We start from the raw sequence: 25,217 nt of genomic DNA, 5'->3' as shown, positions 1-25,217 counted from the left end.
GAAGACAAAAGATCCTGGACAGAACCTGGCTACAGAACTTGGTTGGAGAACCTAGACAGAACCTGGCTGAAGAACCCGGCTACAGAACCTGGCGACTGAACATGGCTGGAGAACCTAACCCGAACCTGGCTGGAGAACCTAGCGAGAGAACATGGCCACAGAACCTGGCTGGAGATCCTAACCAGAACTTCGCTGGAGATCCTGACTAGAACTTGGCTAGAGATCCTGCCTAGGCTGCTGATCAACTGAACGCTGTCTCCGTGTCATTCCTTCTTCACCGACTCCGCCCACACCTTTGGGGACCCCTGGACCTGCTGGGGCTGGACCCCGGCAGGCAGGAAATTGGAACTTATTCCTGCAGCTGCTTTAAAGCATTTTCAACTGGAAATAAAGTGAAAAGGAAACATAAGGACAAAACAAAATAAAGATCCTTGAAACCTGGGTAGAAATGTAGTTTTCATTTGTCCACTGTCGTCTGGAAGTTTTCAGGACATAAGCTAGGACCGTAGTTGCAGCCTACCTCCATAAGCTAAGCAAGCTGAATACTGACTGGGATGTTTTTACCTTCAATTCCAATGCGAATGTTTTTCAGGCCCCGTTCCTTTAACACTGTTTTAGCAACATCCCGATTCTCAATGTACTTGAAGAATCTGTAGAGCTTGGAACTATAAAGAACTGTGGGAAAAATAAAAAATAAAAGATCTGGGTTAGTTATGGAGCAAAGACTCCGTAAGAGGAAGGAGATGAGCTAACAGAATCAGACTAATAAAAGTTGTATTTCTTTTGGCCCTGATGCCAAAAAAATTCAGGTGGATCACAAATTAAATGTTAAATAGGATATGGAAGGCCTTTCTGGGTAGGACATAAAACCTAGAAGCCATAAAAGAAAAGTTGATACACTCAACTATATAAAAATAGATCTCTACTTAGTCAAAACAACTATTAAAGCTAAAAAGACAACCAACTGAAAGAAATATTTGCAACTCATATTACAAAGGGCTAACTTCCTTATTAGAGGTCACAAATAGAGAGCTTACACAAATCTCTAAGTAAAAGACTAACAATCCAATTTTGCAATGGGCTGAAGGAAAAAATAGTTTAACAGAAAAGGAAATTAAAATGGCTCTTAAAAATTAAGATGGTCAGTCTCATTCATGAAATGAGAAATGAAAACCAAAACTCAAATAGCAAATATAAAACTTTAGTGAAACACTGTTCAGAAAACAAACCTATGTTTTGTGAGTGTAAGTTGACTCAAACTTTATGGAGGATAATTTGCCAACATGTATCAAAATTACAAAAGCACAAAGCTTTTGACAGAAATTTCATTTCTAGGAATATTCTACAGAGATATGCACGTGTGAAAAGATAGTGTTAAGCCCTAACCGGTTTGGCTCAGTGGATAGAGCGTCAGCCTGCGGACTCAAGGGTCCCAGGTTCAATTCTGGTCAAGGGCATGTACCTTGGTTGCGGACACATCCCCAGTAGGGGGTGTGCAAGAGGCAGCTGATCGATGTTTCTCTCTCATCGATGTTTCTGACTCTCTATCCCTTTCCCCTCCTCTCTGTAAAAAATCAATAAAATATATTTAAAAAAAAAAAAAGATTGTGTTAAAAGGATATTCACGGAGCACTTGAGATCTTGTTCCCTGGCATATGCCTTCACTTCAACTCAAATAAACTCATAAAAATTCAAATAAATAAATAGCTACTCACTGCAGCATCATTTATAATTTATAGCTTAAATGTCCATCAACAGGGCTGGTTAAATCAATTATGACAATCATGCAATGGAATACTATACAGCTATAAATAAGAGCATGGAGGCTTTTAATATAAGAAATTGTATAGAATAGTCTGTATTCTATATGATATCATTTGAAAGACAGGAAAAACGTGCTGATTTATGTGCAATGGAAATGTCTGGAAGAAACTGAGAAGGAAAACTGGATAGATGAGGCAGAGGTGGGAACAAGACTTCTCAATGTGCATCCTTATGTACTTTTTGAATTCTGTGTTATCAATTCAAAAGGATTTAAAAATGGAAGAATGACACCACCATTTAACAGGCTGCCTCAGAACTGACACAGTACCAGGCACCAGCAGCAGGGAAGGTATGACATTCACTATGCTCCACAGCGTAGCAGTCAGACCTGCGTCACTACACTGAACTCATCTTCCAGGTGAGTGTGCTCATCACTGGCGCTCAGTGATATTCACGCTGCTTCTGGCATCTAGTTGCTATTCTGGGTAGCGTGTTTCTTGCAAAAAACATCTGCATCATGCAGGTGGCGCCTACTTTGGGAATATTCCTCTCCCATGGGTGGGGGGTGGTCTTCATCCCAGTCCACAGAATCCTCATCGGTCAGCACAACAATGTGGCACTCCCGCTCCCCCTTCTTGGCACAGCCCACCATGATGGGCAGGATCAGTTCCTCGAGGTAGTGGTCAAACTGCTTGTGCGCACCGTCATTGGACAGTTCATGCAATAAAGCACCTGGGGAGAGAAACTGCAGGTGAGCATCCGCTCTGCCCAAGTGCATGTTACTGGAGTGAAAAAGATGATCGGGTAATCGCTGTTACCATTGATAGGGTCCAGAGAAGTGAGCCATTTGAAGGCAGAGATTGTTTCCTACTTCAAGGTGGTAATTAAGCTGATTTTGTTAGGTGTATTTCACATTCTACGATGCTTCCTTTACTCATCCTATATAGCCAGCACATAGAGGCAGTGAGGGGTGATCAGGCCGGCATTGGGCCTAAACCAGCAGTCAGACATCCCCCAAGGGGTCCCAGATTGGAGAAGGTGCAGACTGAGCTAAGGGGGGGACCCCCCCACTTGTGCATCAGTTTTGTGCACTGGGCCTCTAGTGCTTAATAATCCCTGAGCATTCTGATCAATGGAGGTTTTGTTGAACATAGTGTCATATCATAAACATAATTCTACAAGATATAGAATCATCACTCGGGGATGACTCTGCAGTATTGCTTCTGAAGATCCTCTAGACCCCAATTTCATGGAGTTAAGAGTACACAGAAGAAGAAGAACCTGAAGTTTGGAGACACCAAGGGACTTGCTCTAAGTCAGTGGTTCTCAACCTTCTGGCCCTTTAAATACAGTTCCTCATGTTGTGACCCAACCATAAAATTATTTTCGTTGCTACTTCATAACTGTAATGTTGCTACTGTTATGAATCATAATGTAAATATCTGATATGCAGCATGGTCTTAGGCGACCCCTGTGAAAAAGTTGTTTGATCGCCAAAGGGGTTGCGATCCACAGGTTGAGAACCGCTGCCCTAAGTATATACTAGACCCAGTAGAGAATTCACAAGTCCAGACAACTTCATGGAGTCTGCAGGGAAATGTATCATGAACTTCAAAGAACAATTTAAAAATAATTTCAGGGAGCCTAGTGGGTAATGATAAGAGCATGGAGTTTGTAGTCAATCAGTTCTAATTTCAGCTTTTTAAGCTTAGAGCTTTGAACAAGCTAACTTCTCAGTCTCATTTGTTAAATGAGGTTATCACCCATCTTTTAGGATTATTATAGGATTTATACCAAGTTCACATCTATAAAGCACTTAACAAACACTAAGTTAATGCTAATGATAAATATAATTGTTAAGAACCCAGCCAATTTATGCTGTTTAACTTTCCTAGTGAGACTTCCCATAGCTCTGAGAATCAGTACCCTTTATTTAATAAAAAGGTTGAGACACCAAGAGGGGAAGGAATTAACTTGGTAACTCACGGGCCAACTAGGTTTAGAGCTCACTACACATTCTCTTGTTTACTGCACGTCCTCAAAATGCTTTGAAGCGAGAGAGGGAATGGATAGCAGCACCCCTCTGCCTCTGCAGATGATTCTCAGCCCAAACTTGGGAATCTCTGGTTAGCAGTAAAAAATGCCAATCAATTCCAGGCAAACTAAGTGCAGCTGCTCCTGTACTTACTCAGATCTTGACATCGGATAGTGTTGAAGTCAAAGTTAATGCAGAGATAATCACACGTATCTCTAAGGTCTGGGATAGAGATGCCATCAGGACAATTGATGATACCAGTTTTGTAATAATCCTATAAATAGATTAGGAGGAAGAAATGTAGGTAAAGAACAAGATGAAAAATTACCTCTTCAACACCTATTCACTGCTGGTTCTGTAAAGTGATGGGTTACTGACATTGTCACCAAGTTGTTGACTCACTAAATGGCAGTGGCTCCTGGATGTCCTGACATGGTAAATCACAACTTGATACCTGATTGAGCTCACACAGCAAGAATACTTAAGTTACAGGAATAAAAAGTAAAGTGGGAAAGGCAGCCACTGGAAACTAGAGACCCTAAGGTCAGTACCACAGCCTGATGGACTCTCAGGACTTCTGATCATGCGGGCCCATGGAAGAGGATAGAACGAAAAGACTACTGCGCACCAGCACCGTTCGAAAGACAGTTGCGCTGATTCCTTCGGCAATCTCATACTCCCCCTTCTCGTTGGGCCGTGTGAAGTTGTATTCTCTTCCTGGTCCAAACATCCTGAAAGACACCAGGCAACAATGTGACCTCCGGCAGGATTCTCACTCTCGCCTAGTGTAAGTTAACAGAGCACTGGGGCCCAGCCCCCACGACGCAGTCCAGTCTTGGGCAATGCCCTTCAGACTGGAAGAGAAGGCAGCGTGGCTTTCAGCGAGGGGCACGAAGCAGCAAGTCCGCCAGGCTCAGCTGTGGCGAGCTCCTGTGACAGCAGGGGCAGGGAAGCAAGCCCTGGGAGCGTGTCTGCAGCGTGAGGGCTGCTCTCCTGCGCTCCCCACTGCCGGGAATCTGCTTGTATGTGCCAGGCAGCTCAGAGACACGGTGTCTCATGCTCCTGGCCTTTCCTATCCCTTTCCCTCCTCTATCAGCATTTACCTACCCGGGATGCCAATTCTCAAAATGCCCGAGTTCTGCTTTCAACCTCTAATCTGACAGATGAATCTGTATTAACAGGTGCAGACATGTTAATGCTTTCCCTTCCTGGTACGTTTCAGTGGTGGAGCTCTGGGGGGAAAATGCCCTTCAAGCCAAGGAGTAACTAACTATGGGAATTTCAGGTCAAGTAGAAAAGGAGGGTAGGTGTTAGGCCAGTGATGGCGAACCTTTTGAGCTCGGCCTGTCAGCATTTTGAAAAACCCTAACTTAACTCTGGTGCCGTGTCACATAGAGAAATTTTTTGATATTTGCAACCATAGTAAAACAAAGACATATTTTTGATATTTATGTTATATATTTAAATGCCATTTAACAAAGAAAAATCAACCAGAAAAATGAGTTCGCGTGTCACCTCTGACACGCCTGTCATAGGTTTGCCGTCACTGTGTTAGGCTCATCAGCAGTCTGACGTATTTCAGAGAGGCAGGCCTGCGCTGGGCATGAACTCAGGTCATGAGGGTCTGAGGAGGAGGTTGCTTTTCTGATTCACCTTTCCCATTCTTCCTCCTCCTCTCAGATACCCTCCAGGAAAACTGGCCCCAAGACTTATGACTCCTGCTGCATGTGGGATGGGAAGTGAGCACGAAGGGCGGGCAGAGAGCTGCTAGCTACACAGCCTGACTTGAGTTCTCAGTGGGGACGCACTGCCGTTACCTTCCTTAACCTCCGGGAAGTCCTGCTGCTCAACTGCTCAAAACCGTTTGCCTCCACTCGGAATTGGCTACTTTTAAAGGTCTGAAAAAGACTCTATTCCACATGCTTTCCAAATCACTAGACCATACATAAGAAATCCATCCTGGTAAAAACTGTCTTCAAAGAATGCTAACATTTTTTCTGGAACATTCTGGCTAACGTTTAGCTGAGACAGCTATGAATCAAAATAGTGAACAAATGCAGTATGATCCCCCTCCATCAGCAGGACCTAGTTCTCCAATAGCGGCATGGATGTGCATTAGTCCATTCTTGATCTCTCAACTTGTCCCCTCTGCGGCTAGCGGTCCACCTCTGTAAGCTCAGTGGCTGGGCTTATGAGTACTGTTGTGCAGCCAAGGACAACAAACCCAAGTAACACTCAGAACTCATGACCCTGGCACTCAGCTGATGAACCATTTAGATAAAGAAAATCAGACTCTCTTCTTCGTGGACAACCCATTCCTAGATTCAAAGAACCACTGTTAGCTAAGGATCTATTGCCCAGATAATGCTTGCCTTCTTCTCTCTATCACCACCTTCAGAGGAAACCTACCTCAGCCAGACTGCCCTGAGGAACTCAGGGACACTGTTGGGGGGGCCCGGGGGGGCGGGACATTACTGGTGGTGATACCAAGACTGAGCACAGGAAGTCAAGTCTGAGTAAATACAGGGCCAATTTAGAAAATAATTTAATGTTCTCATTTAATCTTAATTCAGATGTTTGAGAAATATATAGGTTTGGTTTTGGTTAAAAATGGCTCATCATGAATTTGTATGTATATGTTCAAGTAGACACATATTTGAATAGCTGGATCCCATTTGGCCTAAGATTCAGTAAAATTAGTGATTTTCCTCTGATTTCTAATGTGGTTTAAATTAGTTCAATGTCCTGAGTGAGGTTAGATCTTTAAATAACATCTACTTCTAAGTGGATAAAAATCCTTAAAAGTCAAAGGTATGTACACACACATTATTATTATTATTTTACTCTTGTCCCATTGGCTGTTCCTCATGTTAAGGTCTATGACTGCAGAAAGAGGACCTCCTAACTCCAGTCCAGGCTCCAGGAGCCCTTGTGGGCAGTGCTCCTTTGGGCAGGCTCTTTCCATTCCCTAAATTCTAATCCTGAAAAGTTGGGGCAGTGGGCAGTGAGAGGAGGATAAGACTACAGTCTGGATGAAACATGAAGAATAAAGAAACAACAGAAAAGCCAGATGTCAGAAAACAAGTAGTGACAGAGGCATCAGAAAATGACAGTAAAACATCTATTTCTCAGCCGAACTGGCAATAGATGGCAGGCAATATACTACTTTTCAGTGAAACGGCTTTGTTGTGTCCTGTGAAACTTCTGTCTAATTCTATTTTTTTTATCAAGAGACAAAAGACGAAAGAAAGATGAACTCAATTTACAGTTCTCACTTTATCTCAGTATCTCTGACTCGTAGAACTCAGAAAAACATTGCTTTTGGGAGGTTATGCAAATTGTGAATAAATAAATTAAGTATCTGACTTCTGTTTCAGAGTTAGTTTATAGAGGAATAGGGAATGAGATTTAACATATTATTTCTGATAGTTCTGGCTGCATGGCTGCACTCCCTTCTTTTGTTCACTATACTGGCTTTAGAAATAAAATACCCAGTCCCCCAAATTACCAACACATGTATGTTTTGTACCAGCTTGCCCTCCATCTCACCAAAGGAGGAAGGCAGAAAATCAGCAATGCAATGCTTTTCATTTTCACATCTAAAGCAAGATAAACAGCAGGTATTCCAGTCATAGAGAACAGAGTGCATTTAGAAGGAAAGTATCATCAGTTACCTTCCCAACATGGTGTCTGGGTGAGCAGTGAAAATTTGTGGATTCACCACAAAACGTGTGCCGTCTACGAGAAGTGTCACTTTCTCTGGCGCCTGGGAATGAACGTTACTGCCAAAGCCCATAGTGCTGTTTCCAAATCGTTCTGGAGCAATAAAGGGTTCATAGCTCCGTTTAGTCCCACCTGGGAAGCAGGAGGCTTTGCTGTCTTCGGGAAGTGGCATTATGTGAGGGAACTGGAGGCTTGCTGGCTGAGAGGCATAGTCCAGTGAAAGGTCTGAAAGATACAAATCAACCAAAATAACTCAATTGCAAAAGCCTTGGGGGAAAAATAAACCCTGTTTTCTTTAAAAAACAATAAAAATTTGAACAAAACCCCCACAGATGTTTAGAGGCAAACAGGCAAAAACTCTTGTCCAGAGCAAGTAAAGAAGAAATATAACAGGAGACTTACACTGGATTCCCCTGAGCTTTTTTCCACTCATGCCAAGCACATGTGTGTGTAGGGAGAAGGGATAAAGGCAGTAATATCCACATTTTAAAATAAAATGATTAAAAACTTTAAAAGTAAACTTCGATATGGTTTTAAAAAATTAAAACATTAGGGACAACTTTCTGTGGAAAACCAGCAATCCCCTGCCACACTCCATGGCCGCCCCAGTGTTGTTCCACAGAGGCAATAACTTTCTACTTTTGTTTTCACTTCTCTAAATAATACTTATACTTGCTGTGTTTTATTTGTGCTACCGCTGGTGTGCCAAAACCATTTTCTTTCTACATTTTTAAAAAATGTTTCCAAATTCTATTTTCCAGAAAGACAATGACAGAGTCTATTGTCTAATGCATCACTTTTCCTAGAAGTCACAGAAAAATGCATTTTCACTATGCAAAGGGGCATCCTATCATCACCAACACCACTTCTGAACAGGCAGGTCTTCTATCAGCTGCAAAATTCCCATGCAAATGGCCTTGGGTTAGGATTCATGCTCAGTTATTGTATCACCAAAAAGCTATTTTCTTTAAGTAATTTATTTTTCTAAACCTGGTTCGTCATCTCTAAAATGAGAATAACGTTCATTCCACCTACCTCACAGGACTATCAACTGAAAGAATGTGAGAGCACTTAAAAACGAACAATACCGCATCATGCAAAAGACTAAAACTGGAATTAATTAACTCTGGGTGCACACAAGAGAAAGGGAATGAGACTTAACAGATTATTTCTCATAGTTCTGGCTGCAAGGAGCCAGTATTTACAAAAGGATTCCCAGAGGATGCTCTTATTTTTTATTTATTTTATTTTTTGTTAATCCTCACATGAGGATATTTTCCCCCCATTGCTTTTCAGAGAGCGAGTGGAAGGGAAGGGGAGAGAGTGACTGAGAGGAGGGGAGGAGGAGACACATCAACTGGTTGTCTCCTGCATGCAGCCCATCTGGGATGGGGAGTGAACCTGCAACCCAGGTACATGCCCTTGACCAGGAATTGAACCCTCTAACCTTCATTTCCTGTGTCGGCGCTCTAACCATCTAACACACTGGCCAGGGCTTAGAGGATGCTTAAATAGGCAGTTTTCCTAATATATTTTAATATAAAAAGTATTCTTAATAAAAATTTTTTTTTAAAAGAGTCTATGTTGTTCTCTATAATCCACAAATGAGTGAGATCATGTGGTATTTATCTTTCTCTGACTGGCTTATTTCACTTAGCATAATGCTCTCCAGTTCCATCCATGCTGTTGCAAAAGGCAAGAGTTCCTTTTTTTTTACCGCAGCATAGTATTCCATTGTGTAGATGTACCACAGTTTTCTAATCCACTCATCTGCTGATGCATAGAGTTAATACCACATGTATATGCCATTAGTTGTATTTGGCAAGCTCAGTTAACATTTTTCTCTCCTTCAAACCTTTTTTGGAAAGAAATAAAATATTATAGATACAACTGAATTTCTCATCCCACCCTTCCTATATTCTAAATTTGCATACAATATTTCATGAACATGATTACTGCCCATGACCTCTGGGGAATTAGTCTGATTAACGCCCCCGACCTTGTTTCTGGAGAAAAGGAAAGCAAAATCTAGACCAAAAGCCAATTTAGGGTTTACAACCTACAGCTTCTGCAGGACTTAAGTTTTCAGTGTGGCCCTGATTTTGCATACCCAAAGCTAAGTTCCCACACAACCCACAGGCAGGCTTGTAGGAAGAAACACCTTAATCACCAGACAGGCTTTCACACTGGCAGGTTCTTAAAAATTAAAGTAGGTATCTAAATTACTAATTCAATTCTCTAGAAAGCTTGATTTGCCCCCAGCAATGAAACAATTAAATTAGGTCGATTCCTGAAGGATGCCTCAGGTACTATCGTTAAACAGGTGAGCGGGAAAAGAGACTCAGTGCACAACTTCTCTCTAATGGTGCACTCTAGGGGGCAGTGACTCCGCTTGTCCATCAGCTGATAAATCTACAATAGCACAGCCTGATCCAACACAGGTTCAAATCTCAGTCCCCACATCCTAGCAGTGTGAACCTGAGCAAAAGTTACCCACGTTTCATCATTTTTAAAAGGAGGACTAATCTAAGCAGGGATCGGCAAACTTTCTGTAAAGACCCAAAAAGTAAATATTTTAGGCTCAGTGGGTCAGTCTCCACCATTGTAGCAAGAAAGCAGCCATAGACAATATGTAAACAAATGGGCATGATGGCTGTATTTCAAAATTTTATCGACAAAAATAGGCAGCAGTGCAGATTTGACCACAGTTTGCCAGGAATTGAACCCTCAACCCTTCGTTTCCTTTAGATCTCTTGATCTAAAGAGATGTATGTAGCCCTGACCGGTTTTGCTCAGTGGATAGAGTATCAGCCTGCGGACTCAAGGGTCCCAGGTTTGATTCCGGTCAATGGCATGTACCTTGGTTGCAGGCACATCCCCAGTAGGGAGTGTGCAAGAGGCAGCTGATCGATGTTTCTAACTCTCTATCCCTCTCCCTTCCTCTCTGTAAAAAAAAAAATCAATAAAATATATTAAATAAATAAATAAAATAAAGAGATGTATGTAAAATTCCTAGCACAGTGAGTGCTCAGTAAGTGGTAACTGCTATTATTGTTGCTACTGTTTTATTTAAAAGTTAAAAAGAGCCCTGTCGGTATGGCCAATGGTTGAGCATAGACCCATGGACCAGGAGTCCCCAGTTCCATTCCCAATGGAGCACATGCACGGGTTGCAGGCTCCATCCCCAGTGTGGGGTGTGCAGGAGGCAGCCAATCAGTTTCTTTCTCACCGATGTCTGTCTCTCTATACCTCTCCCTTCCTCTCTCTCTAAAACCAAAAAAGAAAAAGGTTTATAAGACCCTTCACATCCATTAACTCTAATATTCTAGCCTTATGAAGTCAGAAGAATGTTATATTCTTGTTTTCTAGATTAAGAAAGCAGGGCTCAGAAAGATTAAGAATCTTTCCCATGGTTATAGCAGATAGGTAGCAGAGTAGAATCTAAACCGGTCTTTTGCTTGCAAACCCATGACTGTTTTTCTCACACCATTATGCCTAAGTTAGATGTTCTAGATTGATTGAATAAGTGGAGATTTTCTGTTATGGTTAGCTTTATATAATTGTGAAAGGTAAGCTAAGCCAATTAACTGGATATCTTATTTATAAAGATTAAGACATTTATGTCTTCTGGGCAGAGTGGATGCTCAGGTGTCAGAAGGCCCTCTACATTAAGCCAATATCTAGTCTCCGTACCATCACTCCTGGGAGTTAGCGGATAAGCAAGATTTTGAAGACCAGAAGAAGTCAGGCTACTAGTTTCTTTTTCTTGGGCTGCAGACGAGGTTTCATCCATTAGGCAGCTGGCCTCCTGCAGCAATAACCTGTCGCTCTCACTGCCACGATGAACATTCATGCTTGGACTCTATGCTGATCTGTCCTCCTGATCAGGAAAAAAACCTGCAAGACAGGAATATGCATCATTTAGAACTCTCTCAAAACAGGTTTCCAAGGCCTTCCATGGCATGAAAGCCAAACTAGAGAACTGACAGGCAGCTCTCATTCTTGTTCTGAGAAGAAATGACATCTTAAACATCTCTATGATTTACATTGAGAGGAACTGGTTGATTTAAATGATAAACCTGTTATTAGAGAATAATGTTAAACTTTATCTACAAACAGACATTGAATGCACTCACTGACTTTGCCCACATTCATGATCAATTCTACATATTAAATGGTGGTATTTATACTACAGAGACACAGGGGGGGAAGAGTCCAATTGATCACTTAAAGAAAACCTGCCATATATTTTTAAAAATTGAGACAGACATACTCCTGCAACAGTGAAGCACAAAGAAATGCAAAACAATCACAACAATATTGCTAGCATGAGAGCTGAAACTAGAAGTCACCAGCACTAAAAAAAAGTTCTCGCACTTTCTGTTAATTATGCTCAATCCCCAAGACCCACCTCAAAATTACACCAAGATGTCACTGGACACAAGGCTAACTTCCCCCTCTGCGGTGCACTATCATCCTGAATAACACCTACTGGCGAATGCCATGTGCAAGGTATTCGTGCATGAGGCAGAATGGAGAGGTCAGACAGGAGGCTTTATACCTTTCCTCCAGGTAGTCATGCCTGGCAGCCCTTCTCCTTGGGGGCTGTCCAACTACTGAAAACACTCCTGAAGTTCACCCTACCCAGTACTTTCACAGTTTATACTCTACTAATTTCCACTTATTTTGGTGGAAGAATCATTGTACATCACCACCAATTTTTATGCATATGGATTGCAGGCTAACACCAATTTAGGAAGAAGTCTGGTCACAAAGGGCAGTAACATGTTTTAATACTCTGAATTTCCCTCACACGCAAGTATGTAGAGGTGCCAGTAAATATTTGTACTGTGAATTAAATTCTTCCTTTCATAGCTTGTATTAAAACATTTTTTAGCATAAAGTTGATTGATCAGTTAATCCTTGTTTTAACTTGAATGAAATATAAAAATGACCAGTTTGGAAAGATGAATCAATACATGTGCCTGAAAACAAACTGTTTTAAAGAAGAGATACTTTTAGTTGATGAAATCTTTTCAGACAATGGTTCTTATAACATTAGGCAAATTAAATCAATTGATGAATGTTCTGACAGAAAACTTGATATGTGGGTACAGCTTTTTCAGAATTACCCTTTCTTAAAGAAAAAGCATATCTACACACAAAAAATGCAGCCACTTAAAATTTATCCTGGAGATTGGTAAAGTCAAACGGAACCACTACTGCCCTCAAGTTCCCTTCGGAAGAAGCCAAAATCAGGTCTGCAGAACAATAAAGAACAGCCATGGAACTGGAAAGCACATTTCTTACCAACACTGAAAGATCAAAAAAGGATTTGCTTCTTTAAGCTTAACTGGTTTGAACTACAATGTTTCACTCAACCTATAGCTGCTGCTTCTCAACTCTTCACTAACTGCTCAAGAACCAAGTTCAAACTTCTCTTTGTTGCTCTCAAAAGATCTCTTGAACCAAAATATAAGCTTGAATAAGCCTATCTCTTGAAAATTTGCAGTCTAGACTGCTTGTATGTGTTACTTCATTTATTCCTTATAATGTGTGAAAAATAATTTCATTGTAATGGACTAGAATGAAAATACTTTCTTCCTATTTTATAGAACCGAAGCTCAAAACTCAGTTTAACTTGTATACAGCCAATTAATGAATATAAAGATACTAGAGGCCCAATGCACGAAATTCATGCAAGAGTAGGCCTTCACAGCACCATCTGTCTCGGCTCTCGCATCCAGCCCCAGCCTCCTCGACCCTCGCAGCCCCGGCTTTGTCCGGAAGGTCATCCGGAAGGTCATCTGGACGGTCGTTCCGCTGTTTGGCCATTCGGTCAATTTGCATATTATACTTTTATTATTATAGATATTTGGAATTAGGAGGGTAGATATCTCCAACGAGGGAAAAGAAAGTAACTTGTTGAGCATTAACAAGCATTTTATTTGTATTTAGTTCATTTTTATTATAAATAATACATGAATATTTTCTTTCTTAAAAAGGACCCTTTGATCATCATCTCCAACCCTAGTCACTTCTCCAAGTGACTATACCTGGTTGGTATGAACCCTTTTAGACTTTATAAAAATATATTCATATTACACAGATATACTGTTAAAAGCATGCTGCTTTTAAAAAACAAACTATATTCTGTATGCATCTCCCATCTTTATTATAAAAGGCCTGTGGCCCTAACGACCAAAGACCAGCACAGGTGGGTGGGGCTGCGAGCACTGCGGGGCTGCGCAATTTCATATATTCTGTAATATTTCTCTAAATTAACGTTCTTGAGATCCATTCATGTTGGAAGATCATGATCTAGTTCATGCCCCTTTCAACTGCTATATAATATTCTATGAGCCTTGTCTACCTATGAATATTTAAGATGACCTTACTTAACTATTACCCGTACAAACAGTGCTTCAAAGAACAAGATCAGAGTGTACTATGAAACTCCAAGTCAGGATCCAGTTTTCAGTTTTCCCAACTGGATTTGGTTTCAGAACTCAGTTTTTCAAGAAACTGTCTCAGGACTAATGCTTTAAAAAATAGCCTAATCCTTATGTACATTTCCCAAGGTCCCTATGAATGAATTCCTCTATCATCCTAGCATGACCGAACAAAACTGTCTTAACCTATGAAACCTAAAAAGTAAACAGCTAACACCAAATTGTTCAACATACACCAGTGCAGCCCATTTAAATTTAATAGTAGGGGTGTGTTTTCCTTCCAGCAGGATGTTTTACTCAACTCTGAATGTATATTTTCATTGCCTACTATGGTTCAGTTCTGTAACCATCCCCAAATGAGTCTTGGTCCTCAGAACATATCTAAGGAAAAGAGAAAAAAAAGGGGGGGAAAAGAAAAGAAATAAGCAAAGTATTTCAACAATACAGTTCTCTATTGCTACAACACTGTTTGGCCAACAGTCCTAAAAGTCAAATACAAGAAGCAAAGGATCATGACACCCCTGGCACACCTAACAGTAACTGAAGAGACTGCTTCAGAACACAACTGGGAGTTAGAAATATATTAATGAAACTGTATAGCTAAGAAGCAAGCGAGCTCAAGCTTCACCTCCACATCTCACATAAAAGCATTTTATACACCATGAAGAGCTGCACAAATATACTTATTATTTACTTCACAGGCCTCCTATGAAGGCCCACATTTTGTTAAGTCTTGGTTTTGCTGATCTGAAACAGCAAGACATTTAGCATCATAATCTCCCCATCTTGGAAAATTTACATACAATCTCTGATAGTAGAATTATCTCCACATATTCCTTGCACCTAAAAATAGGACACAGTTTTTTCTCTAGAACACTGTCATCTTGAGTATTAATCCAAAATAATCTCTAGATAACAAGTGTATTTTCTTTCTACTTGCAATTTCCTCTAATTATTTCTGAAGAAGAGAAGATAATCAGATCACTGTTCCATGAAGTTCAATAGCTTGCCATTGAACTATTCAGATTTTAAAAATCCAGATGGAATAGGGTTGGGGACAATTAAATTTAACATGGATGCATTTCAAAAGCATTATGCTTTCAGATTGTTAATGGTACAGCATCTGATCTCTTACTTCAGGATCATGTCTCCTCTGTCAGAGCTCAGTGGTGAAGATATGGTAGATGCATAGAAATTGGTAAATAAACACCCACCCTTCATCTATAATTCATAAATACATTCAGAAAGTAATTATATCTTTGCCAATTCTTCATTTCAGATACAAATCCTACTCCTTTTAGTCTGGCGTTATGTGAAAACAACTACATTTCTTTTACTACTCTAATGGCCTTTGACTTTGGTCTAGTTCCATTATGCAGAGCAATGAGAACCCTGCTAATGCTTTCTATCAGAGGTGAACAGATTCCATTTTGCTTCACATATATTCTCTGGTGATACCCAGGATTTCTGGTTAAAAGAGTTGGTTGAAAATAGAGGGAGAGACAACAGAGGTGATGGAATACAATTAAAATGTCTACATGATCACCTCCTAGGATACTACTGACTGAGGGCTTATAGGCTACCATCTTCAAAATGTACTCTGGGTGCGTGTGTTTAAATATTTACATCTACTTAACTCTCTCTCTTTTTCTCTCTCTCTCGCTATATATATATGTATGTATGTATGTATGTATTATTATTTTTGTTAATCCTCATCCGAGGATATTTTTCCACTGATTTTTAGAGAGAGTGGAAGGGAGGAGGAGAGACAAAGAGAAACATCTACGTGAGATCTATATATATTTTAAATCAACTCTGCTGATGCTTCTATTCTCTCCCTTTGCATGTGTAGCCCTAATGTTCCAGTCTCAGAAGAAATTCTGTCTTCTGACTATTTAAGGCTTCTGATTTTCCTTTTTCCAGATTATTTCTAAAAGTACTGAGTAAGACCACTCCAGGATTAAGCCCATACAAACTATATTCTTAACATTTTTAAATCTTGGAGCTTTCCTATTTTATATCCCCAAACCTGTAATAATTTAGCTGTTTGACTCTTGTAAAGAGAGAAACCCTTGTAAGTATGTTATTTCCACTGGGTCCTCCCTTCCCACATACTTGCCGTCTTCCTCAAAGAACTCTGGCAGAATGGTGAGGCGTAACTACTTCTTACAGATTTCTTGCTACATTTCTCCCCGAGTCTGATCTTCCATTATGGCTCTACCTTTTATAACCCTGGCCCTGGGCAGGTTCCTAAGTCTCTCTGTGTCTCAACCTGCTCACTTGTAAGAGAGGATAAACCACACCAGTTGATATAAGAATTAAATGAGCCGAAACCGGTTTGGCTCAGGGGATAGAGCATCGGCCTGCGGACTGAAAGGTCCCAGGTTCGATTCCGGTCAAGGGCATGTACCTGGGTTGCGGGCACATTAAAAAAAAAAAAAAGAATTAAATGAGTTAATACATTTGAAGTGCTCAGTATGATGCCTGGTATATAGCACTCAATAAATGTTGATTGTTGTTATTGTTCCTGAACCACAGAGTCTACAAAGATCTCTTACAAACCTAATAGTATTTATTACTAAAACTACCCCAGGAGAGATATTTTCATTATCTTCCCTTTACTGCTGGGGGGGGGGGGGGAGCTTTAGAGAGGTTTAGCAACTTGCCCCAAATCACACTCTAGCTAAGAGGCAAAGATAGATTCGAAACTTAGGTCCTTGGATTACTATATTTTTTCCAACCAATCCCACTGCTTCCCCGAAACCATCTTGCCTTATTGATTGTAGGACTTAATCCTTCTACTGTCAGAGATGAAAGAGAAAACCAATAGTTTCCAGGGTCATTATTGCTGAAGTTCTTATCAAGGAGGAGTTATGGTAGTGATACAAGAATCCTGTGATAGATGGTTTTATTTTTCCATAAATAAAAATAGCTTCTTCTTCTTCTTTTTTTTTTTTACTGCTTATAAAAGCAATGTGTGCTAACAGAAAAAAAATTCAGTCAACATAGAAAGATATAAATAAATACTTTAAAAATCAACAGCGCTGTGGTGAAACCTTTGCATGTATATTTTTGGGCATCTACCCTATTATATCCTTGGAATAAACTGGAAACAAAACTTCTATGGAAAAGGGTATATATACTACCAGCTTATCCTTTATAAATACACCAATTTACACTTCTTCCAGTAGCATGAAATATTCACTCTCCAGAATTCTTGCTATGTTTCAGTCTTCCTTATTTTTGCTAATCTGATAAGTGAAATATTATCTCATTCTAATGTGGTCATTTAAAAAGCCGTTCATTTTCGGCATACTTCCAAAATTCCACCCTTGAAAGCCTTAGAAGTTTTGAGTGGGTGGGGAAAAAGCCTACGCCAGGTGGATCTTAGGTAACAGCAGTGATTTATTCCCATCAAGTGTGTCAGGCTTGACCAGAATCACTGGATGTTTCCCATGACATGCTCACATCTCTGTGAAAGTCTGTGAGACGACAAGATATGATGGCAGGGCCACCCAGCAGACTGAAGCAAAGCAGGTTCTGGCTTTGGCTTTGTTATTAACTAGCCATGTCACCAAGAAAATGTCCTTTAAACTTCAGTGTTTTAAGCATAAAAATGGGATATCTACCACTACAAAGTTAGACAATCCTTTCCCAAATAGAATATATGGAAAAGCCCTCAAAAAGCTATATAAAGACATGAGATGAACCTGGGTATATGAATCTCCCTTGTATGATTACTTGGCATTTATTTGACTCATCACGCTCCTCCTCCACTTTTGAATATATTTTTTATGTTCTGACTATTGTATGGTTTTCCTGACTTCAGCTATCTTTCTCATTTTGATTCGATGAAATTACACACTGTATTGCTTTTGGAGTTCTTTGAATTATTTTTTGCCTCAGTTGCCTAACTTTTCACTTGCACCTGACTTTCTGTGTCTTTCTATTCTTCCCTCAGGAAAATGTCATATTCTTTCTCTTCTCCTACCAAACTGTCTATTTTTTAGCTTTTTTACTGCTGTCAAATTTTAAACCACAAGGACAAATGATAATCTTGCACTGGGATGGTAACATGCTCATTGTTCCAGGCAGAAAACACTGAGAAGACAAAAATCAATCTTAACGCCTCTTCCTGACCTTCTAAATATAAATAAACACATATATTTCTTTTATTTTTGCAATTTGAAATTCTGCTATAAATACTATTTTGTATTCTCAGCATACAATGAACATGGTTGTATGTCAATAATCAGTCTTACATCATTTTCAATGGCACATAATATTCCATTATATGGTTGTATCAAATTTAAGTCAATGCACTTCATAGTTACTTTTTAAGAATTTAAACTTTAACCCATATAGAGTTTATTTTGGCATTTAGCATGAGGTAAAGATCTCACAAAATTAAAAGGTTAACCAACTAACTGTTTTAACAATATATTCTGAAGAGTCCATTCTCCTCCCCCTATCCACAGTGGTTGAGATGTCAATTTTCTCAAATACTAACACATAATATATGCTTACTCTGGTTTTTAAACTCTGTTCCACTGAGCCATATATTTCTGTGTCAATGTCATGCATAATTGTAATTTAACATCTTCCCATCATTTTTCTATGTCACTTATCTAGAAGTTCTAAGTTTGAAGTTGACAATAGAGAAATTTTTTCTTCTAATCTTTAAAATTATATCTTAACTACTCATTTATACTTTCCTTTTGCAATGAGTAACACCAGCTTTAACAGTTTTAGAATTCTTGTGATAACTCGCCTAGAACATTAAATTTAATGGAGATGGCAACTGTACACATTCAGATTCCATGTAGTAGTTTATGACCCAGAATGCAGCTGTTTGTTCTAACTCTTACTATATGGAAGTAAAAATTTGCTTTACTTAAAAATATTACTGTCATAACTCATTCCAGTGAAATGTTAAAAAAATATGTGTGGATAATTGAAACTATTAATACTAGAGATATTTTTATATTTTCTGTTAAAGACAGCATTTAATCAACATTTTAATTCAAGAAGTAAAATGTAAATTTACTTCACCTATATTAATAACTTACATACAATATATACTTTAAAGATAAATTATATTTCTAGATGAATATCGCAGCTATGCAGACTTTTTTCTGTGCAGAAAAAGAACTCATGGTACTGCATTTCTTGAATACCAGTCAAGGTTACCACACGCCTTCCTTACCTCCTCTCCTGTGAGCCTAAGCATCTGTATAATCAACCCCGAGTGAAGATAAATCCCCTTCTCCTACCCCCTTTCTCTCGTTTCTTTTTCTTCTCAAACAACTGATGTTATAAATGTTTTTCCATTTGCGTTACTAGGAGGGGAGCTATATTTAACTGTACGCTACCCTGCCTCCCATATTTACCAGCAAGCGCTCTGGGACCAGATCACCTGGGTTGGTTCTTAATTCCACCACTTTCTAGCTGTGTGAATCTGGGCACATGACTAACTTCTTTGAGCCTCATTTTTCTTACCTGTAAATTAAAAATAATAAGAGTATCTATTTGGGAGAACTAATTTAAAAATTATAAAGACTTCAAATAAAGCAGTCTCTGGCATATGGTAAACACTGAAAAAGTGTTAGCTGTTATTATTACTATTTATATATTTAAAACTAGTTTCAAGCTTGTAAAAATATTTGAAAACCTTATTTTTTAAATCTCTGCTTGTTTCTCTTTTTTTTCTTGCATTAATACCTAGCTACCACATCATCCCTCTTCTCAATTCCAACACCAACAACCCTCTATTTACATCTCTGAGTATTTATATTTTTATAGAGAATAAGTACTGGATTCTGAATACATCCACTTGCAGAAGTAACAAAACAATTATGATACCACTATTAACTCTTAATTCCAAACATTTATGAATAACAAACATGTTATTTCTGTAAACCAAACCTGTAGTTTTAAAACTAAAAACTACACAGCTTTCTGCCGAAACCGGTTTGGCTCAGTGGATAGAGCGTCGGCCTGCGGACTGAAAGGTCCCGGGTTCGATTCCGGTCAAAGGGCATGTACCTGGGTTGCGCGCACATCTCCGGCGGGGGATGTGCAGGAGGCAGCTGATCGATGTTTCTAACTCTCTATCTCTCTCCCTTTCTCTCTGTAAAAATAAAATAAAATAAAATAAAATAAAAACTACACAGCTTTCTAACGAATCTCTTGGTATGACTAAGCACTTGTATCAGCTAGGTTTATTTTTTAATCTCTCAAAATTATAAAGAAGTGTTTGGTAACTTCAGATTATCAGCAAATTAGTATATATATATATAGCCATCATACATTTACCAAACATCTACTGTGTGAAGGCACTAGCACTGTTTGGAAGGACACAAAGGATTGAGGAACACTTTCCAGAGTGGGTCCTAAGTTCACACACTGGTTAGGTGGGGATATATGAAAAAAATTACAAGGAAGTTTTTTTAAAGCTTCACTGAGGATAAGTCTATTGAATTTTTAGAAGGAGAGGAAGGGGGCAGGTGAGAGAAACATTGATGTGAGAAACATTTATCAGTTGCTTCCTATGTGTCCCAACCAGGGATCAAACCCACAACCTAGGTCTGTGCCCTGACCGGTAATTGAACCTGCAACTTTTTGGGGTATAAGACGACGCTCCAACCAACTGAGCCACCCAGTCAGGGAGAAAAGATAAGTAAATTTAAGTAATAATATGATATAAGTGGTTTAAGCCAGTGGTTCTAGATTCTCAGGCCTATATCCTAGAATCTGTCTCTGCTGGCTTACAGTGGGGTGGGAATTTTCACTTACCTCTCTAATTTTTTTAAAAATATATTTTTATTGATTTCAGTGAGGAAGGAGATCGGTTGCCTCCTGCATGCCCCCTACTGGGGATCTAGCCTGCAACCCAGGCATGTGCCCTGACCAGGAATTGGACTGTGACCTCCTGGTTCATTGGTCAACGCTCAACCACTGAGCCATGCCAGCTGGGCTTACCTCTATAATTTTAACAACAGTATTTTACATCTGTATAACATACAATTCAAATTTCGTTCACATTTGTTACTTCATCTGATCCTTACAACCTTCTTTATGAAACAAATAGGAATATACTAACAGAGACAACTGAAACCAAATCCACTGGCCCCGGTCACACATCTTCCCACTGCACCTCAGTGCTTTCCAAACTTGTACTGGCTCCACCTGTTTTAGTATGAACAGAGATAGCTTACTTTATACCTATAATAATTTATCATAAAGCCTTAAAACTTCAACCGTAGAATGGACAATCTGGATCTAAAGAAAACAGTATCTTGAAATAAATTAAATGATATTTTAAAAAACAATGCACAGCCAGCATTTCCTGAGAACTTTCAATGTCTCAGCACAGCTGTAAGCACATCATGTAAGTTACATGCATTAACTCAACCCTAATAACCCTCTGAGGGAGGTACTATTACAGTCACTATTTCAGAGACACAGAACTGATGAGTACTTTATCCAAGCTAGTCAATGAAGGAGTTAGGGTTTGAACCCAGGAAAGACTGGATCCAAAGCCCACATTTTAAATCACTACACAATTCAGTACAGCTGACCTTGAACAACTGGCGTTAGGGGCATAGACCTCCCACACTGTCCAAAATCTGCAAAAGCCCTTCACATACTCGGATTCCCAAATGTGGAGTTTAAACTATGAGGGTCAACTGAACTGCAGTCATTTTATAAAAATTCCATATACATGAAACTGCACAGTTCAAGCCTATATTGTTCAGCTGTCTATAAGGACACTATTGAGCATAAATCTTATTGGCTTTGGAGTCAGCCAGATTTAAGTTTGAACACTGACCACTTACTAGGTTTACAACTTTGGGCAAGCTTAAACTCTTTGTGTCAGATTCCTCAGTTGTAAAAAAGAGATAATGAAATGAGATAATGGACATAAAAAAGCATTTAGTACAGCATCTGGTATATAATAATGTCTATGTATTGTAAGTCGTTACTACAGTATTTCTAATTCTACTTTTCATGAATATACAAGAACAATCCAACAACGTCTAATTTGGGGATCCAAGCAAAAATATCAAAAGGTTCTCTTCTTTCATCCATGTCTTTCCTTCCTTCTATTCCAGAAATGCATATATTATTCCAATAATCTAATTTCCCATGGGAACATGAGAATATAATGAGTCATATTAGTAATTACATCAGTTTTATACTGTCTCCAACAGAGATACCCAATAACTCTGGTAAGGACTATAGTATAGTTATGTGATGTCAAAAGATTCTGGACACTGCTTAAACATCTAATATACCGTATTTGCCGGCGTATAAGGCGATTTTTTGGCCCTGAAAAATATGCCTCCAAGTGGGGGGTCGTCTTATACGCCAGGTACACTTCAGATAGACTGCCCATAGTGCTTGCCCCGTGCCATAGTGGCCTCCCGATGCCCGCCCACTTCATTCCACATACCGTTCAGGCATCAGCAGCGCTGCTGGGTGTATGCTCGGCTGTTATGCGATTTTGCGAGTGTGGTAAATTCGGGTTACCGTATATTTCTTTACATATGCATTGAAGATTCACGATTTTGCGCTATCATGGTGCCTGTTAGAATGTTGAAGAGCTCGCACTTGCGCACTAGTGAGGTCCCAGGGAGATGCTGATGCAAGGGTGGACCAGACTGCTATAGTGCCAGGGCGGTTAAACAGGGAGCAGGGACCAATCAAATCAGGCTTTGTATACAGCCAACAGCCAACCACAATACTGCCCCATTGTACAGTACAGCATAGAAAATGTCGACCAGTCAAACCCCTATCATCCCTATCATGGCACCAAGATGTCGTTGATGAACTTTTAATATCAGATGATGAAGAGGAGTTTGAAGGCTTTTAAGGTGAAACTGTCACGCCAGCAAACTTGCTAGGGACTTGCCCGGCACTTGCTCTCTCCCTCTATTTGTTATCTTACTTCTATCATTGACAGTCCCTCTAGGTTGTGGGCTGCTTGCCTGTGTTCCAGAGAAGCATCTATGGTACCAGTCTATAGAGTGTGTTTTCTTTAGTGAATTACCGGTATGTTTACCGGTAATAAACTTGCACTGTTTTATGTATATGATTGATTACATACAGCCTTGTGACAGTTTTCCTGCATGTCATAAGCATTTGAATATAAATTAAAATGTTAAAATCAAATCTGATATTGTTTTACCTTTTATTTGGTGTGTGGAAGGTGTGCGGAAGAAGGGGTAGTCTTATACGGCGAGTATATAACAAACTCTGTATTTTGAGTGGAAATGTTAGGGGGTCGTCTTATACGCCCAGTCGTCTTATACGCCGGCAAATACGGTAATAAAAATTCCAATGTACTTATCTTAACCTTTACTGGATCTTTAAAAAGATAAATCTCTTGCGATTACAAGGTAACTACCTATTTGCTCTCATTTTTCCTTTTACTACTTTTTTCAAGCTTCAGAGTTCCTTATTTTAGTACTCCCGCTCTTCATGATTTATATGGCTCCATTTTTCCCAAATAATACTGCTTTTGTTGTCATGTGGCAGTCTCTCCATTTTCCTCATCTCCTTATAACTTAACATCGCTGGACCTTTTCCTTTTTGAAGCATTTTTTCTGGAGATGACTTAGTGGAAAGAACAGTGGGCTAGGAGCCAGGAGTCCTCACTCCGCCATCTATGTCCTCGCTCAGATTCTCCTGAAAGACTAGACAGCACTAGATAAATTTGTAATAGGTTTCCGTATATCTCTAGGCCCCATCTTTCCACGACTCTGGGTATTCCAACTAGAAATCATTTTCCAACAACTTCCCTAAACTTTCTACTCCGGTGAGGCAAGGAGGCAGACCGGGGCGCAGTGGCTGTGAAGCCCAGGACCACGGACGGCAACACATGATGCTTTGTGAACCAACAGGAAAAGGTGGATGAGTAAGAGAAATCAGGCACCACAAAGATACCCGACAGGAAAATGGTCAGGAACACACGGCCTGACCTGAACCTCCTCCCGACCCGTCTCTCTGAAGAGGGACTAAGACACAGAAAGGGCTTTGGCAGCAGAGGTGGTCCTCGAGGGAGCCCTGTAACGGGCCATCTTGGCCATGTTGTAGCTCCCACGGCCTCTACAGGGCTTCGCACAAAACAGGCATTTGCTGGGTGTTTGCCGCCTGCTACACACCAGGACGCCCGAGCTCAAGGCCATGGCAATTACACGGCACTGCTGCCCCGGTTCTAAGGGAAGGAGACGGGCTGGCTGGGGGTGTTGGTAGTGAGTAGCCCCCAGAAGGAAAGAGGACAGATCCATGGGCACGGGCCCCCTCCAAACCACCAAGGCAGCATTAGAAATATGTACGAAAGTCATTTCCTACCCCGTGTCAGAGTCCAAGAAAACATCTTTTTGAAGTTTCCTTCCGGTCGGCGCTTCCTGGCTGGTTAGGGGGCAGGGGAGAGAGAATCGACAAGGGGCGAGGGAGCTGGGCGGCGTGTCCCCAGGTGTGGCCCCCGGATCCGGGCACCAGCCCAGGAGGGCGCTGGCTCGGCTGCACAGGCGGCTCGGGACCCGCCCCGGGTCTGTCTCGGGTCGGACTCCTGGGAGGGGCGCGGGCGTCTGTAAGGGACAACCTCACGCCGGGATGGAGGGAGGGGGGGAAGCTCTTTGATTCTGGACTCATCGTATCTCACTGATACCACACAACACTGTCTTGGGAACCGGTAAAAACCCTCCGTCCTCAGGTGGCAGCCGACAGGGGCACAATGAGGCTTGGAACACGCATTCTCACCAACGGGCCCGCAGTCCCTCCGCAACCTTGTTTATCCTGCTATTCTGCTGGCTGGTTTGCTTAAACATAAATCGTTTCAACCCAGGAATTTTCAGGAAGAATCACAAACTCCAAAACAGAAGAGGTTTTTTGACAGCGCAGAGCTCGCTGGTAAACCTGAGGACGCTGTCTGCTATAAGAAGTAAGGTTTTATTAAACCTGAGGACGCTGTCTGCCATAAAAAGGCTTTATTTAAAAGAAAACGACTAAAAAATAAAAATAAAAAAAAAATAAAAGAAAACGACTGGGTTTGGTATTTTCTTAAAGCCATGATAGGATACTATTACAACAATCCCCCTAATTCCCAAGCCACTTTATAGATTACCCTCACGATAATAGTAAGGCTGCCCATGGATTGGGGTTTCATCCTCTGGTCCAGCAGTGATCACCTCTGTGCTGTCTCTAGAATGAATATCAATTACTTAACATAATTTAAA

General features: G+C 40.3%; 2 protein-coding genes across 4 annotated transcripts in view; one reads left to right on the top strand and one right to left on the bottom strand.

Annotated features, from left to right (window-relative positions):
• KCTD20 (potassium channel tetramerization domain containing 20) overlaps positions 1–21,147 on the bottom strand; it is a 24,863-nt gene extending 3,716 nt beyond the window's left edge. The window contains exons 1-7 of one of the 3 annotated variants that reach the window (XM_015560866.1): positions 21,077–21,147; positions 11,216–11,419; positions 7,474–7,747; positions 4,428–4,530; positions 3,953–4,073; positions 2,299–2,496; positions 565–675 (exon numbers count right to left, since the gene is read on the bottom strand). In XM_015560866.1, coding sequence (XP_015416352.1) covers positions 565–675; positions 2,299–2,496; positions 3,953–4,073; positions 4,428–4,530; positions 7,474–7,747; positions 11,216–11,375 — 967 coding nt within the window. In that variant the 5' untranslated portion in view covers positions 11,376–11,419; positions 21,077–21,147. Of the gene's footprint in view, positions 1–564; positions 676–2,298; positions 2,497–3,952; positions 4,074–4,427; positions 4,531–7,473; positions 7,748–11,215; positions 11,420–14,276; positions 14,341–19,364; positions 19,445–21,076 lie in introns of those variants that run through there. The other 2 variants (XM_006759027.2, XM_015560867.1) reach the window with 2 other exon arrangements.
• STK38 (serine/threonine kinase 38) overlaps positions 1–25,217 on the top strand; it is a 109,752-nt gene that overhangs the window by 40,865 nt on the left and 43,670 nt on the right. The window lies entirely within an intron of this gene.

Source organism: Myotis davidii, unplaced genomic scaffold (assembly GCF_000327345.1).
Source record: "Myotis davidii unplaced genomic scaffold, ASM32734v1 scaffold1036, whole genome shotgun sequence".
Classification (NCBI taxonomy): Eukaryota; Metazoa; Chordata; class Mammalia; order Chiroptera; family Vespertilionidae; genus Myotis; species Myotis davidii.
This window is presented reverse-complemented; position numbering and strand designations above follow the sequence as displayed.